At 42.8% G+C, this 14,350-nt stretch overlaps 1 protein-coding gene across 1 annotated transcript in view; it reads left to right on the top strand.

The window, feature by feature from the left end:
• Positions 1–2,705: 2,705 nt before the first annotated feature.
• Positions 2,706–14,350, top strand: part of LOC115129889 (interphotoreceptor matrix proteoglycan 2-like) — a 32,983-nt gene continuing 21,338 nt past the window's right edge. The window contains exons 1-8 of the mRNA XM_065018201.1: positions 2,706–2,947; positions 3,024–3,275; positions 4,906–5,072; positions 5,219–5,247; positions 5,500–5,532; positions 8,606–8,649; positions 9,103–12,662; positions 12,870–13,031. Coding sequence (XP_064874273.1) covers positions 2,875–2,947; positions 3,024–3,275; positions 4,906–5,072; positions 5,219–5,247; positions 5,500–5,532; positions 8,606–8,649; positions 9,103–12,662; positions 12,870–13,031 — 4,320 coding nt within the window. The 5' untranslated portion in view covers positions 2,706–2,874. The remainder of the gene's footprint in view (positions 2,948–3,023; positions 3,276–4,905; positions 5,073–5,218; positions 5,248–5,499; positions 5,533–8,605; positions 8,650–9,102; positions 12,663–12,869; positions 13,032–14,350) is intronic.

Genomic DNA, 14,350 nt, shown 5'->3' with positions numbered 1-14,350 from the left:
CTTAACCCTACCTTCATGTCCACATCCTGGTTCAACCTTAACCCTAGCTTCATGTCCACATTCTGGTTCAACCCTAACCCTAGCTTAATGTCCACATCCTGGTTCAACCCTAACTCTACCTTCATGTCCACATTCTGGTTCAACCCTAACTCTACCTTCATGTCCACATCCTGTTCAACCCTAACCCTAGCTTCATGTCCACATCCTATTCAAACCTAGCCTCAACCATACCCATAACTCTAACCCTAGCCCAACCCTAACCCTTGCATGGAACACCCATATCCCCTCTGATATGTTTCAGTGGTTTTACTTCACCCCCCTGGAAACAAGGATAACCCTCTGATTTCTTCTTCTTCTCTGTACAAATCCACTATTGGGTGTCAACTTCTTGTCTAGATAATTTATGGAACCTTCAAACAAGTGAACCCATGCGTGGACTGGAAAATTACGGCATATTCAACGGACTCCCAAAAGACATAGAAAATTACTTCCACTGGATGATATGCTAGCTATGCCATTCTACTTCCAAACCACAATGGCTTTAATAACAGCTCTCCCTCATGCATAGTCTCTAAGTATCCATAGCACCGATAGAAAACAGTGCTATCAAGTCTTACTAAGGGGTCCCAGTTGGGACACAGTCGAGTCACTGAACTACATGCACGTCAGTTGTGTTACCATGCAAAGAGGAGATTTATCAACCAGCTGTGCGTTTGCTTGGGATTCAGGACTAATGGAAAGGTCATCGGGTGTAGCTCAAATCTGATCATGTAGTACTTCTCCAATGATGTGAATGCCATGACGCCAATAGAAAAGTGAATCATCCCTTTGATGGTCCAGATGGGCCAGATCACTTCCTGTTTTCGTCTCCTTGTGTTTTGAAACACAGCAAGACATAGTGTAGTGACTAGAGTTATTTATAATAAATAAGTGTTAGCTTAAGTAAAGTTGCACTATGCAGAAATCGCTCCACCATTTCCTGGTTGCTAAAGTTCTAATAGTTTGCCTAATTTCAGTTTATGTGACAAAACAAGCAAGTATAGCGTAGAAAATCATTGTACCATCTAAACCGCTGTTGAAATATATTTTCCATAAGCAAAAATATAGTATTTTCAGCTGTTTGAAGCTGGTGTGCAAAACCGAAAGTAAAATATGCAAAACCTAAATTTAAGAATAGGAAGCATAGAAATAGCACACACAGAACAGATCTACCACTTCTTAGACATTCTTTCAATGAAAATTACGGATCTATAACTCATGTTCTGTTATAATCTCCACCCAGCACAGCCAGAAGAGGACTAGCCACCCCTAGGTTTCTTCCTAGGTTCTGGCCTTTCTAGGGAGATTTTCCTAGCCACTGTGCTTCTACACCTGCATTGCTTGCTGTTTGTGGTTTTAGGCTGGGTTTCTGTACAGCACTTTGTGACATCAGCTGATGTAAGAAGGGCTTTATAAATACATTTGATTGATACTGGAATGAATCCAATGCTTTATACCAAACACTGGCCCTTATTTGAAGTCCTATTTACAGATGTCAATTGTCTGCCACAACAATGTTTGCCGTTGTGAATACAATAGACAGACGGACAATTCCGTTTGCTGTTCTGTTCTGATTTCCTCTGTCCTGAAGGGAATAAGCACCTTTCCTGTCAGAAAGGATAAGTAGCATCTAGTCACCTGGGTCTACCCCCTTGAGCTGCACTGTCCTGCTACAGGTCAGGTGAGCTTATTGGCATCAATGTTCATTACTCACCACCAAATCAGCCTCCCGGAAAGATTGCATGTCTGTGTTGTGGTACAGCAGGTTCCACAAACACTGACCTCTACTGACTCACCTACACATACAGCTGTAATATCTTAATTTGAGCCAGTTTGCTCCAGCAGGAAAATAATCCTGGAGAAACAGGACATTTTAATTATGTGGATTATAATGAATGGACATTTCTTGTCGGGTTCGATACATTTTAAAGTGGAAATTACGAACTTTAGAATCCTTTTTAAAACTTGAATACACTACAAGTTTGCATTTCCTGCTGTGCGGGAAAATTCTCAGCGACAAAAGAGTGATCAAATTAAGATCCTACATCTGTACTCACCTGAATTTATACTGACCTACCTATACTTACTGCTGTGTGTAATGGCATTGGGCAGAGAGGTTTGAAGATTGCCCTGAAAGACAGAGACAAAGGACACATTCACATACTCTCTCTAGCTTAAATGAAGGCCACATTCAATTTGTGGTGATTTTGAATGCATTTCACATCTGTTGATAATGTCACCGTGAGAATCACATTTCACATTGTGAATCTCTGCAGTACTGTAAATATAAAAGGAATGAGTAAGTAATGAATTAATGTTTTAATCATTTAATAAGCAGACCAAGCCAATCATATCACTTAAATTAGCAATTTATAGGATATAAAGTATGTCCAAGTAGGATAAGTTGTTTTTGCATGTTTTGCAGCTGTGAAAATATGCAATTATGTAAAAAATAAAATGACCATCATTATCCCTATTCCCAACATTGGCCTACACAGATTATTCACAAGTTAAACAACCATGCACGGTTAGACTAAAGTCTTGCAGAGGCACCACTAAAGCTTATCAAATAGGATTAGGAAGCAGAAAGAAATCTCTTGCCAAAGTCCCATCTGCTTACCTGAGTAAGGCTGGGGAGCTGTCTTCAGCACTGTAACCACATCCCGTTACACTGGGGGGATAGCCTAGCTCACGAGGAATAACCAGAGGAATAGCCCTATTTTTACACAATGCTATCAAGTGGATGGACAGTAAACAAAACCCTATTGTTGATGAACTGAGAAGGATTGAGAAGATTTACTCTAGACTGGGGCTGCATCTTGGATCCTTTGAGAAATGCCGGGGCTAACGAGGAACTGTGTTTTTTGGGTTGTGTCTGCCATCCTTCTGACAGGATACTTTGACACGGGTAGGTACAGTAGAGGATTTAATGATGACTGTTTGACTTCTGGTCACATGTATAACTGTCTCATGTACTTTTACAGATGCTTCACATGGGGTTGCTATGGATAGAGGTTTGGTAGTGAAACACTTGAAATCTCAAGACCCCTCTGGGATTTCAAGACAACTGGAGTCAGATGAAGGTCTGGAGGCCTTGACCCACAATACATACAAAGGAAAGGGTGCTATTTCTAGACGAAAGCGGAATATTCTTTTCCCCAGTGGAGTGAAGCTTTGTTCTCAAGAGACTGTAGACCAGGCGATAGAAAACCATCTGAAGTACTTTCACCAGCGAGGTAAGCTTTTTCACTACTGTATCTCATGGGCCCTGGGGATTCATTATGACCTGGAGTCTATTCATCTACAATCTTTGTTGTTCAGCCAGATTAATTGAATTCCTGTGGTGCATGCACTCTTATGCAAAAGGTTTTCAAAAGGGTTCTTCGGCTGTCCCCATAGAATAACCCTTTTGGTTCCAGGTAAAACCCTTTTGGGTTCCATGTAGAACCCTCTGTGGAAAGGGTTTTACGTGGAAGCCAAAAGGGTTCTACCTGGAAACAAAAGGGGTCTACCTGCAACCAAGAAGTGTTCCTCAAAAGGGTCTCCTATGGGGACAGCCGAAGAACCCTTTTAGGTTCTAGATAGTGCCTTTTTTTTCTAAGAGTGTATGTGACAGAAGGCTAACAAAACCATTATATACCATCAAAATGAGTACAACTTTCTGTGATTATCTTATATTTAATTGGGAATGGACAGGTGGGGAAGATAAATAGATGTTTGTCATGTAAATGTGTGCTCTTTAATCACCTCCAACATGAACCATGCAGTAAGCAGTACTTTTCCAGCCTCTTTATTAAAGCCCTATGGTCATCCACGTGCATGGCTTCAGCTGTTGAAATACAGCCCGGTGTTACCATTCTCTATCAGTCTCTATCAGAAATGACTAGAAGTCAATCAACAACAGTAACTAATCTATCATGATTCAAGGGCTATAGTTATGGTAGTCAGTCATGGAGGCTGAGAAACGCTCCACGTTTAAGGTCAAAGTCAAACCTAATTTTGGTACAGACTGATTGATATGGGTAAGGGCCAGATTTCAGGTGAGGCCAGGCAGAGAGCCTGGCACCAGACAGCCTTGCACCAGGGTGCCCTTCTGTCAGTTCAATCCAAACACGTGGTGCTCCACCTGGGGAAGCTTAGAGAGAAAGCCCCAGTCCTCGGTCTGAACCCTGCCTCGCTACCGAAATAGTAGTCCTCTAGACATTGATCAGATGAGCCATGCTGCCAGGAAAATATGAGAGCCCTCAGGCCTGCTCCCGCTAGCTCCTCTACCAAGGGCTTTCTGGTTGTCCTCAGCCTCCAAACCTGAAATGTAGCCTACAGATGTGGTTGCAGATTGAGAGAAAAAGAAAGGGGGTTAACGTTTTTTGCCAGCTTTTTTTGTTCCAAAGCAGAGGTACTGGTACATTGTGAAAACCACATGTCTTGAGCTGAGAAGTAATTTCAATGTCAGCAGTGGTGGTGAAATGGTGATGCTGTCTGGAACCTGGGAGTATATGTGTGTATGGATCAAAAAATGACCTCACATTTCCCTGATTGCCTTCATTTTTCATAGCTGTCCATTGGAGAGATTTTTCCTGTCAGGATCGCTGGCTAAATGTCAGCTAAATGGCAATGTTTGTTTTGGTTACCATGTGCTTGTACTACACAGTGTTATTTAAATCTAGATTGAATATTCATATACGTTAAGCGGGTCTTCTTCTACATCCATCTGTGTCACAGAGTGCGACCTCTGTGTCACATGTCTCTGTGTCAATCAAAGTTGGGGTCAATTCCATTTCAATTCTGTCCAATCAGGAAGTACACAAAAAATTCCAGGTGTGAAAGCTAGTCTCTGACCCAGTCCTGTGTCTGTGTGCTGCCCAGTGTGTCAGGAGACAGTGTGGGAGGCGTTCAAGATCTTCTGGGACCGTCTACCTGAGAGAGATGAGTACCAGGCCTGGGTTAACTTATGTCAGGATGGAACTGTCAGCGTGATGGAGATTGGCAGCAACTTCAGCCGATCAGAGGAGCACGTCTCTCTTGTTAGGGCTGTGAGTGAGAATTTTGTACATTTTGATGTGTAAAACGTTACGGATATTGATGTGTGTGAGTAGGGGTGTGTGTGTACAAGTGTGTGTAGTTTATTTGTATGTGATTGAGAAGCTTTATTGATCAATGGATTCTGTTTTTATTTCAGAGAGTGGTGATGACTGCTGCTCTGAATAGGTGAGTTCCAAACGTTCCAATGTCTCTGTGAGATACCAGCACTTGCATTCTGTCACAACGCAAAATAAGTACATGCCTGGGTTACGTTCAGCAGGATGCAACGTTACAGAAGGTTCGGGTCACTTAGAGCAGACGTACAGAATGTTGCACCCCGCTGAACGTCACACACGTTACTCAACCTCAACCCCTCATCAACCACATTGTATTTACACCACTTCCATGTTCTCCTCATCCCCGTCCCATCCACGTCAGCGAGCCCACAAGCTCAGGGTCCAAAGTGTGCAGGTAGGCCTGTTCCCAACACTAAAGCCTGCTGTCTTGGTGCCCACACAGCTCTATAGAAACACTGCTGTGTTGTATGCTATCCATAACAGTGATGTAGTCCCATGTAGCTCAGTTGGTAGAGCATGGCACTTGCAACACCAGGGTTGTGGGTTCGATTCCCACGGGGACTAGTATGAAAAAGTATGAACATGTATATAAGTCGCTCTGGATAAGAGTCTGCTAAATGATGAAGATGTAACATGTAAATGTGACATCACGGCAGCCTCTGTGCACCACACAGCTCTGCAGCCTGCTCAACCTTTCCCCCCTTGCTTCAACCAGATTCATACAACTACTACATTGTTGTATGATCATAGCCACTGCTGTAGACAGCTTGCTGTGCCTGTAGCTACACGCATGTAGACAGTAACAGGAAAGTATTATAGCAGGTCTACTTTTGTAATACCTGGTAGTTCCATACAGGGGTACAGTGTAATACCTGGTAGTTACATACAGGGCTACAGTGTAATACCTGGTAGTTCCATACAGGGGTACAGTGTAATACCTGGTAGTTACATACAGGAGTACAGTGTAATACCTGGTAGTTACATACAGGGCTACAGTGTAATACCTGGTAGTTACATACAGGGCTACAGTGTAATACCTGGTAGTTACATACAGGGCTACAGTGTAACAACATGTAATACCTGGTTTTGATTTACAAAATGTTAAAGATTTGCAAATGACATCACAATAGCATGAAAGCCATTTGAACAGGTATACCAGTTTGAAGTACTATGTAATTATTATAATGACGCTGTACATTCCTGTGTAACTGCCATTTTATTACACAGGTATGAGTGGGAGCTTTACAACCTAGAATCTTTTGTATCACATGTGGAAGTTACTGATTGATCGTCTCTCTTTCACACAGTCCAATATGTGGAAGTTACTGATTGATTGTCTCTCTTTCACACAGTCCAATATGTGGAAGTTACTGATTGATTGTCTCTCTTTCACACAGTCCAACATGTTGAAGTTACTGATTGATTGTCTCTCTTTCACACAGTCCAACATGTCGAAGTTACTGATTGATTGTCTCTCTTTCACACAGTCCAACATGTTGAAGTTACTGATTGATTGTCTCTCTTTCACACAGTCCAACATGTTAAAGTTACTGATTGATTGTCTCTCTTTCACACAGTCCAACATGTTGAAGTTACTGATTGATTGTCTATCTTTCACACAGTCCAACATGTCGAAGTTACTGATTGATTGTCTCTCTTTCACACAGTCCAACATGTTGAAGTTACTGATTGATTGTCTCTCTTTCACATAGTCCAACATGTCAAAGTTACTGATTGATTGTCTCTCTTTCACACAGTCCAACATGTTGAAGTTACTGATTGATTGTCTCTCTTTCACACAGTCCAACATGTTGAAATTACTGATTGATTGTCTCTCTTTCACACAGTTCAACATGTGGAAGTTACTGATTGATTGTCTCTCTTTCACACAGTCCAACATGTTGAAGCTACTGATTGATTGTCTCTCTTTCACACAGTCCAACATGTTGAAATTACTGATTGATTGTCTCTCTTTCACACAGTCCAACATGTGGAAGTTACTGATTGATTGTATCTCTTTCACACAGTCCAACATGTTGAAGTTACTGATTGATTGTCTCTCTTTCACACAGTCCAACATGTTGAAGTTACTGATTGATTGTCTCTCTTTCACATAGTCCAACATGTCAAAGTTACTGATTGATTGTCTCTCTTTCACACAGTCCAACATGTTGAAGTTACTGATTGATTGTCTCTCTTTCACACAGTCCAACATGTTAAAGTTACTGATTGATTGTCTCTCTTTCACACAGTCCAACATGTTGAAGTTACTGATTGATTGTCTCTCTTTCACACAGTCCAACATGTTAAAGTTACTGATTGATTGTCTATCTTTCACACAGTCCAACATGTCAAAGTTACTGATTGATTGTCTCTCTTTCACACAGTCCAACATGTTGAAGTTACTGATTGATTGTCTCTCTTTCACATAGTCCAACATGTCAAAGTTACTGATTGATTGTCTCTCTTTCACACAGTCCAACATGTTGAAGTTACTGATTGATTGTCTCTCTTTCACACAGTCCAACATGTTGAAGTTACTGATTAATTGTCTCTCTTTCACACAGTCCAACATGTTGAAATTACTGATTGATTGTCTCTCTTTCACACAGTTCAACATGTGGAAGTTACTGATTGATTGTCTCTCTTTCACACAGTCCAACATGTTGAAATTACTGATTGATTGTCTCTCTTTCACACAGTTCAACATGTGGAAGTTACTGATTGATTGTCTCTCTTTCACACAGTCCAACATGTTGAAGTTACTGATTGATTGTCTCTCTTTCACACAGTCCAACATGTTGAAATTACTGATTGATTGTCTCTCTTTCACACAGTCCAACATGTGGAAGTTACTGATTGATTGTCTATCTTTCACACAGTCCAACATGTCGAAGTTACTGATTGATTGTCTCTCTTTCACACAGTCCAACATGTTGAAGTTACTGATTGATTGTCTCTCTTTCACACAGTCCAACATGTTAAAGTTACTGATTGATTGTCTCTCTTTCACACAGTCCAACATGTTGAACTTACTGATTGATTGTCTCTCTTTCACACAGTCCAACATGTTGAAGTTACTGATTGATTGTCTATCTTTCACACAGTCCAACATGTCGAAGTTACTGATTGATTGTCTCTCTTTCACACAGTCCAACATGTTGAAGTTACTGATTGATTGTCTCTCTTTCACACAGTCCAACATGTTGAAGTTACTGATTGATTGTCTCTCTTTCACACAGTCCAACATGTTGAAATTACTGATTGATTGTCTCTCTTTCACACAGTTCAACATGTGGAAGTTACTGATTGATTGTCTCTCTTTCACACAGTCCAACATGTTGAAGTTACTGATTGATTGTCTCTCTTTCACACAGTCCAACATGATGAAGTTACTGATTGATTGTCTCTCTTTCACACAGTCCAACATGTTGAAGTTACTGATTGATTGTCTCTCTTTCACACAGTCCAACCGCAGCAACTCCACCAGAATTGGCCACCACCCAAAAAGGTTAACCTCTTAACCTCAATTCAGTGTCTTGGCAAAATGCATCTGTCTTTTATGCCATCTGTTGATCAGTGACAGTATAGCTAGACTATTAGCCCCTGTCTGTAGTGTAGTACTGTCTTGAGGTTATTGTGGGTGCTGCATAGGACTACTGTAGCCTGATCAAGACACACGTTGCTCCCAGAATAGGCCTTTAATCCTTCTTACGTGACACACCACGTTGTCAATGGACAGTGGATAGAGGGACCGCTAGACTTTCCTAAGAGATTGTCTGAACCGCTTGTCTGAACACACTACTTTTCAATTTTAGTGCCAGACATGTTCAGTAGCAATTCATTGATGTCATGTAGAATGTTTTCTTATATAATTGTATTCTGTGTCACGTATAATAAACCCTCTTTTTATTCATACTTATATATTCTTTGTTTCTGGGTCCCTTCTTGTTTTCTTCTGTAGACAATGAAGTCATTGTCGTACAGCCAGACACCTTCCCAACCTTGCGAGGAGATGTTGACGTCATTCCTGTAATTACTGCAGAGCCAGTTGAGGAGGTCACAGAGATGGTCCCGCCAGAAACTACTGACTCTGTGACTGAAGATGCTGACATCGACGTCACCTCAGAGACCGACGAGACAATACAGGAGATAGGAGAGGACGCCACTACCGAAGCTGCCTTTGACGTCAACTCCGAAACAGCAGTTGAAGTCATTGCTGAGACTAGCGATGAGGCTGTCCAGGAGGTTAATATGGCTGCTGTTGAGGAATCATCCGATGCTACCTCAGATGACACTGTGGAGATCACACCTGAACCTATTGTCACTGTCATCCACGAGCCCATTAATGAGGTAATTGGGAAAATGTATGAGGAAGTAATCTCAGATACCACACACAATACAGTGGAGGAGGCAGAAGAGGCCGCTGCAGAGGTCCCATCAGAGGCTGCCGTTGAGATCCCTGCAGAGGTCCCTTCAGAAGCTGCCATCGATATGCCTGTTGGGTCCACAGACAAGGATATCCCAGAACCTGAAATAAAATTTATTCCAGAAACTTCTTTGGAGGACATTTCTGAAACCACTTCTGAAGCGCCTTCGGAGGCTGCCACAGAAATCACTTCAGATACCATAGACAAGGAGATCACAGAGGGTGCCACAGAAATCACTTCAGATACCATAGACAAGGAGATCACAGAGGGTGCCACAGAAATTACTTCAGATACCATAGACAAGGAGATCACAGAGGGTGCCACAGAAATCACTTCAGATACCATAGACAAGGAGATCACAGAGGGTGCCACAGAAATCACTTCAGATACCATAGACAAGGAGATCACAGAGGGTACTACAGAAATCACTTCAGACACCATAGACAAGGAGATCACAGAGGGTACTACAGAAATCACTTCAGATACCATAGACAAGGAGATCACAGAGGGTACTACAGAAATCACTTCAGATACCATAGACAAGGAGATCACAGAGGGTGCCACAGAAATTACTTCAGATACCATAGACAAGGAGATCACAGAGGGTACTACAGAAATCACTTCAGACACCATAGACAAGGAGATCACAGAGGGTACTACAGAAATCACTTCAGACACCATAGACAAGGAGATCACAGAGGGTACTACAGAAATCACTTCAGACACCATAGACAAGGAGATCACAGAGGGTACTACAGAAATCACTTCAGATACCATAGACAAGGAGATCACAGAGGGTGCCACAGAAATCACTTCAGATACCATAGACAAGGAGATCACAGAGGGTACTACAGAAATCACTTCAGATACCATAGACAAGAAGATCACAGAGGGTACTACAGAAATCACTTCAGATACCATAGACAAGGAGATCACAGAGGGTACTACAGAAATCACTTCAGACACCATAGACAAGGAGATCACAGAGGGTACTACAGAAATCACTTCAGACACCATAGACAAGGAGATCACAGAGGGTACTACAGAAATCACTTCAGATACCATAGACAAGGAGATCACAGAGGGTACTACAGAAATCACTTCAGATACCATAGACAAGAAGATCACAGAGGGTACTACAGAAATCACTTCAGACACCATAGACAAGGAGATCACAGAGGGTGACACAGAAATCACTTCAGATACCATAGACAAGGAGATCACAGAGGGTACTACCGAAATCACTTCAGAAACCATGGACAAGGAGATCACAGAGGGTGACACAGAAATCACTTCAGACACCATAGATGAGAAGATTAAAGAGGCTGCCATAGAGATCACTTCAGATACCATAGACAAGGAGATCACAGAGGGTACTACCGAAATCACTTCAGAAACCATAGACAAGGAGATCACAGAGGGTGACACAGAAATCACTTCAGACACCATAGATGAGAAGATTAAAGAGGCTGCCATAGAGGTCACTTCAGATACCACAGATGAGGAGATCACAAAGGCTGCGGTAGAAGAAAACATCACTTTGGAGACCACTTCAGACATTGCTACCAAAGCAACGTCAGAAGATACTACAGATGAGGATATTCCAGAGGATGCAGCAGAATTAACTCCAGACATTTCTCCAGAGGACACTTCTGAGACAACAGATGAGGAAGCTGCAGCAGAGTTGATTCCAAAAGTTTCTCCAGAGGACACTTCAGAGCCTGAAGCTGCCATGGAGATCCCTTCAGAGGGTTCAGATGGAGACGTTCATGAGCCCCCTGTGGAGGACACCTCAGAGGATTCAGATGGAGACATTCAGGAGCTCCCTGTGGAGGTCACCTCGGAGGCTACTGTAAATGTTGCCCCAGAAGACACTGAAGAGGAGACCCCTGAGATTTTAGAGGAAGTTATCTCAGATGCCACAACGCATTTGATTCTCGAGGGTACTGAGGAGATCACTCCAGAGGCTGTACTAGAGGATACTTTGGCCACTACTACTAATGAAGTGGTAATAGAGATTGGTCCTGAGGAAGAAGTCACTCCAGAAACTTCCGTAAATGCCGTTCCAGAGGATGTAACAGGGATCACTGAAGAAGCAACAATAAAGGCTGAAGTCACTCCTGAGGCTGAAGTAGAGATGAAGGAAGTTACGGTGGAGGTCACCTCAGAAGCCACTTTGGAGGTCACTCCTGATGTTGAAGTAGAGGTAACTCCAGAATATGTAGTGGAGGAACCTCCAGAGGCTGAGGAGATTACAGAAGAAACTGCAGTAGAGGACAATCCCGAGGTGGAGATAGAGGTAACTCCAGAGTCTACTGAAGAAGTTCCTGAGGAAGCAGAAGAGGTCCCTTTGGAGACTGCAGTGGAAGACACTCCAGAAGCTGTAGAAGAAATCCCCCCAGAGACTGTAGAGATAACTCTGGAAGCTGCTGAAGAAGACTCAACAGAAGCTGTAGAAGAAATCCCCCCAGAGACTGTAGAGATAACTCTGGAAGCTGCTGAAGAAGACTCAACAGAAGCTGTAGAAGAAATCCCCCCAGAGACTGTAGAGATAACGCTGGAAGCTGCTGAAGAAGACTCAACAGAAACTGTAGAAGAAACAGTTTCAGTGACTCCAGAAGAGATAACACCAGAACCTTCAGAGGAGGAAATTCCAGAAAATTCTGAGGAGGAAATTCTAGAACCATCAGAGGAGGAAACTCCAGAGGCTTCAGAAGGGGTCCTATCTGAGGCAGTAGTCGAGATCACTCCAGAAGCTACAGAAGAGGCTTCCAAAAAGATAATTACAGAAACTACAGAAGAGGCTTCCGAAGAGATCATTCTAGAGCGTTCAGAAGCTGCAGCAGGGATAACCACAGAGGCTGCAGGTGAGTCCACTCCAGAGGCGACACAGGAGGCTGCTGTGGAGATTACTCATGAGGTCACCACTGAAACTGGAATTTTGACGGACACAGAGGAGAACAATAATGGCGATCGTTATAGGGATGCAGAGGAGAACAATAATGGTGGTCGTTATAGGGTCACAGAAGAACCAGAAGAAACAAATGATGACTTCCTGGGGATCCAAGATATCATAACAGAGGTGGAAAACACGGTAAGGAAATAACGAGGTTATTATTATTGCAATCAATGAAATACAGAATCAATAATCAAATTGTTACTTCATAAAGGATATAGAAGCCTTCTTAAACACACAATAAGAGAGGTGCATCAGCTATAGATTAAAGACACTGTCTACTGAAATGAATGAGAGTGAGGTGATATTGTAATGATGTGATCTGTTTTTGTGTCCTGTGTTTAGCTGGGCAATGAGGTCGAGGACATCATGACGAGGCCGTCCACACCCATGAAGGAGCAGGTGGTAGAACTCAGAATCCAGCTAAAGGGAGAGAACTACAACGACGCCCTGAGAGACCCCTCTAGCTTCTACTACCAACGCGTGGCCAAACATTTCACCCATAAGGTACAGTAGAGTTGGTATACTGCTGTCCCCACGTAGGCTCTTGGTAAAAACAATTGTTTGGTCCCGTCCTTTTTGACACCCGCTTTTGTTTTCACATACAGGATGTACACTGAGTGTACAGAACATTAGGAACACCTTCCTAATATTGAGTTGCACCTCCGTTTGCCCTCAGAACAGCCTCAATTCGTCAGGGCATGGACTCTACAAGGTGTCGAAAGCGTTCCACAGGGATGCTGGCCCATGTTGACTCCAATACTTTCCTGTTGTGTCAAGTTGGCTGTATGTCCTTTGGGTGGTGGACCATTCTAGATACACACGGGAAACTGTTGCGTTGCAGTTTTTGAAACATTCAAACCGGTGTGCCTGGCACCTGCTATCATACCCAGTTCAAAGGCACTCAAATAATTTGTCTTGCCCATTCACCTTCTGAATGGCACATACTCACTCCATGTCTCAATTGTCTCCGGGCTTAAAAATCCTTCTTTAACCCGTCTTCTCCCCTTCATCTACACTGTTTGAAGTGGATTTAACAGGTGACATCAATAAGGGATCCATCTGTCATGGAAAGCAGGTGTTCCTAATGTTTTGGACAGTGTATTTTACATGATTAACTCTTGCGTGTACAGAGTAGAAACAGAAAGTTCAGAAGAGGTTGAAAGATATCTATATATAGTCTACTGTATCTATTTACTGTAAACAGCTTTCGAATGTTGTACTGGTTGTCCGGGCTTGCCAGCTACATACTGTATTCACTGAAGAACAGGAAGAAAGCTGCCTGGAAAAATCAGAGGTCCACCAGTCAGTGTGACAGCTCTGGAAACATGTCCTCTGCTGGGAACCCACAGTGACGAACAGTGTATTCCCATCGCTGGATGTTGCCACCTCACATTTTGGCCTTTTCCGGCAGAGCCAGAGTTTATGTCAGAGCAGAGGCCATTAGTTATAGACGTGTCCCAAATGGCCGCCTATTTCCCAATATAGTGCAGTGCTTTTGACCAGGGCCTGATCAGAGCCCCATGGGGCTCGGGTCATAATTAGTGCACTAAATAGGGAATAGAGTGTCATTTGAGATGCAGACATACAGAGAGGATGAATAAGTAAACAACAGGACAGAGCCTTACTGCTGCTGGCCAAGAGGGGAAAGAAGGGAGGTGGCACAGATCCTAGAGGACAGCTTTAGCACACAGACAGCCACTACACAGACTTGGACAGGGGACTGACTTGATTTTTGTCTATACTGCAGTAACTGAGAATGATATCGCTAACTGGTGGCGTAAAGGATTCACAGTACTGGTATAGATGCAGGCATGTCTGGCGAA

This window comes from Oncorhynchus nerka, linkage group LG5 (genome assembly GCF_034236695.1).
Source record: "Oncorhynchus nerka isolate Pitt River linkage group LG5, Oner_Uvic_2.0, whole genome shotgun sequence".
NCBI classification, from domain to species: domain Eukaryota; kingdom Metazoa; phylum Chordata; class Actinopteri; order Salmoniformes; family Salmonidae; genus Oncorhynchus; species Oncorhynchus nerka.
This window is presented reverse-complemented; position numbering and strand designations above follow the sequence as displayed.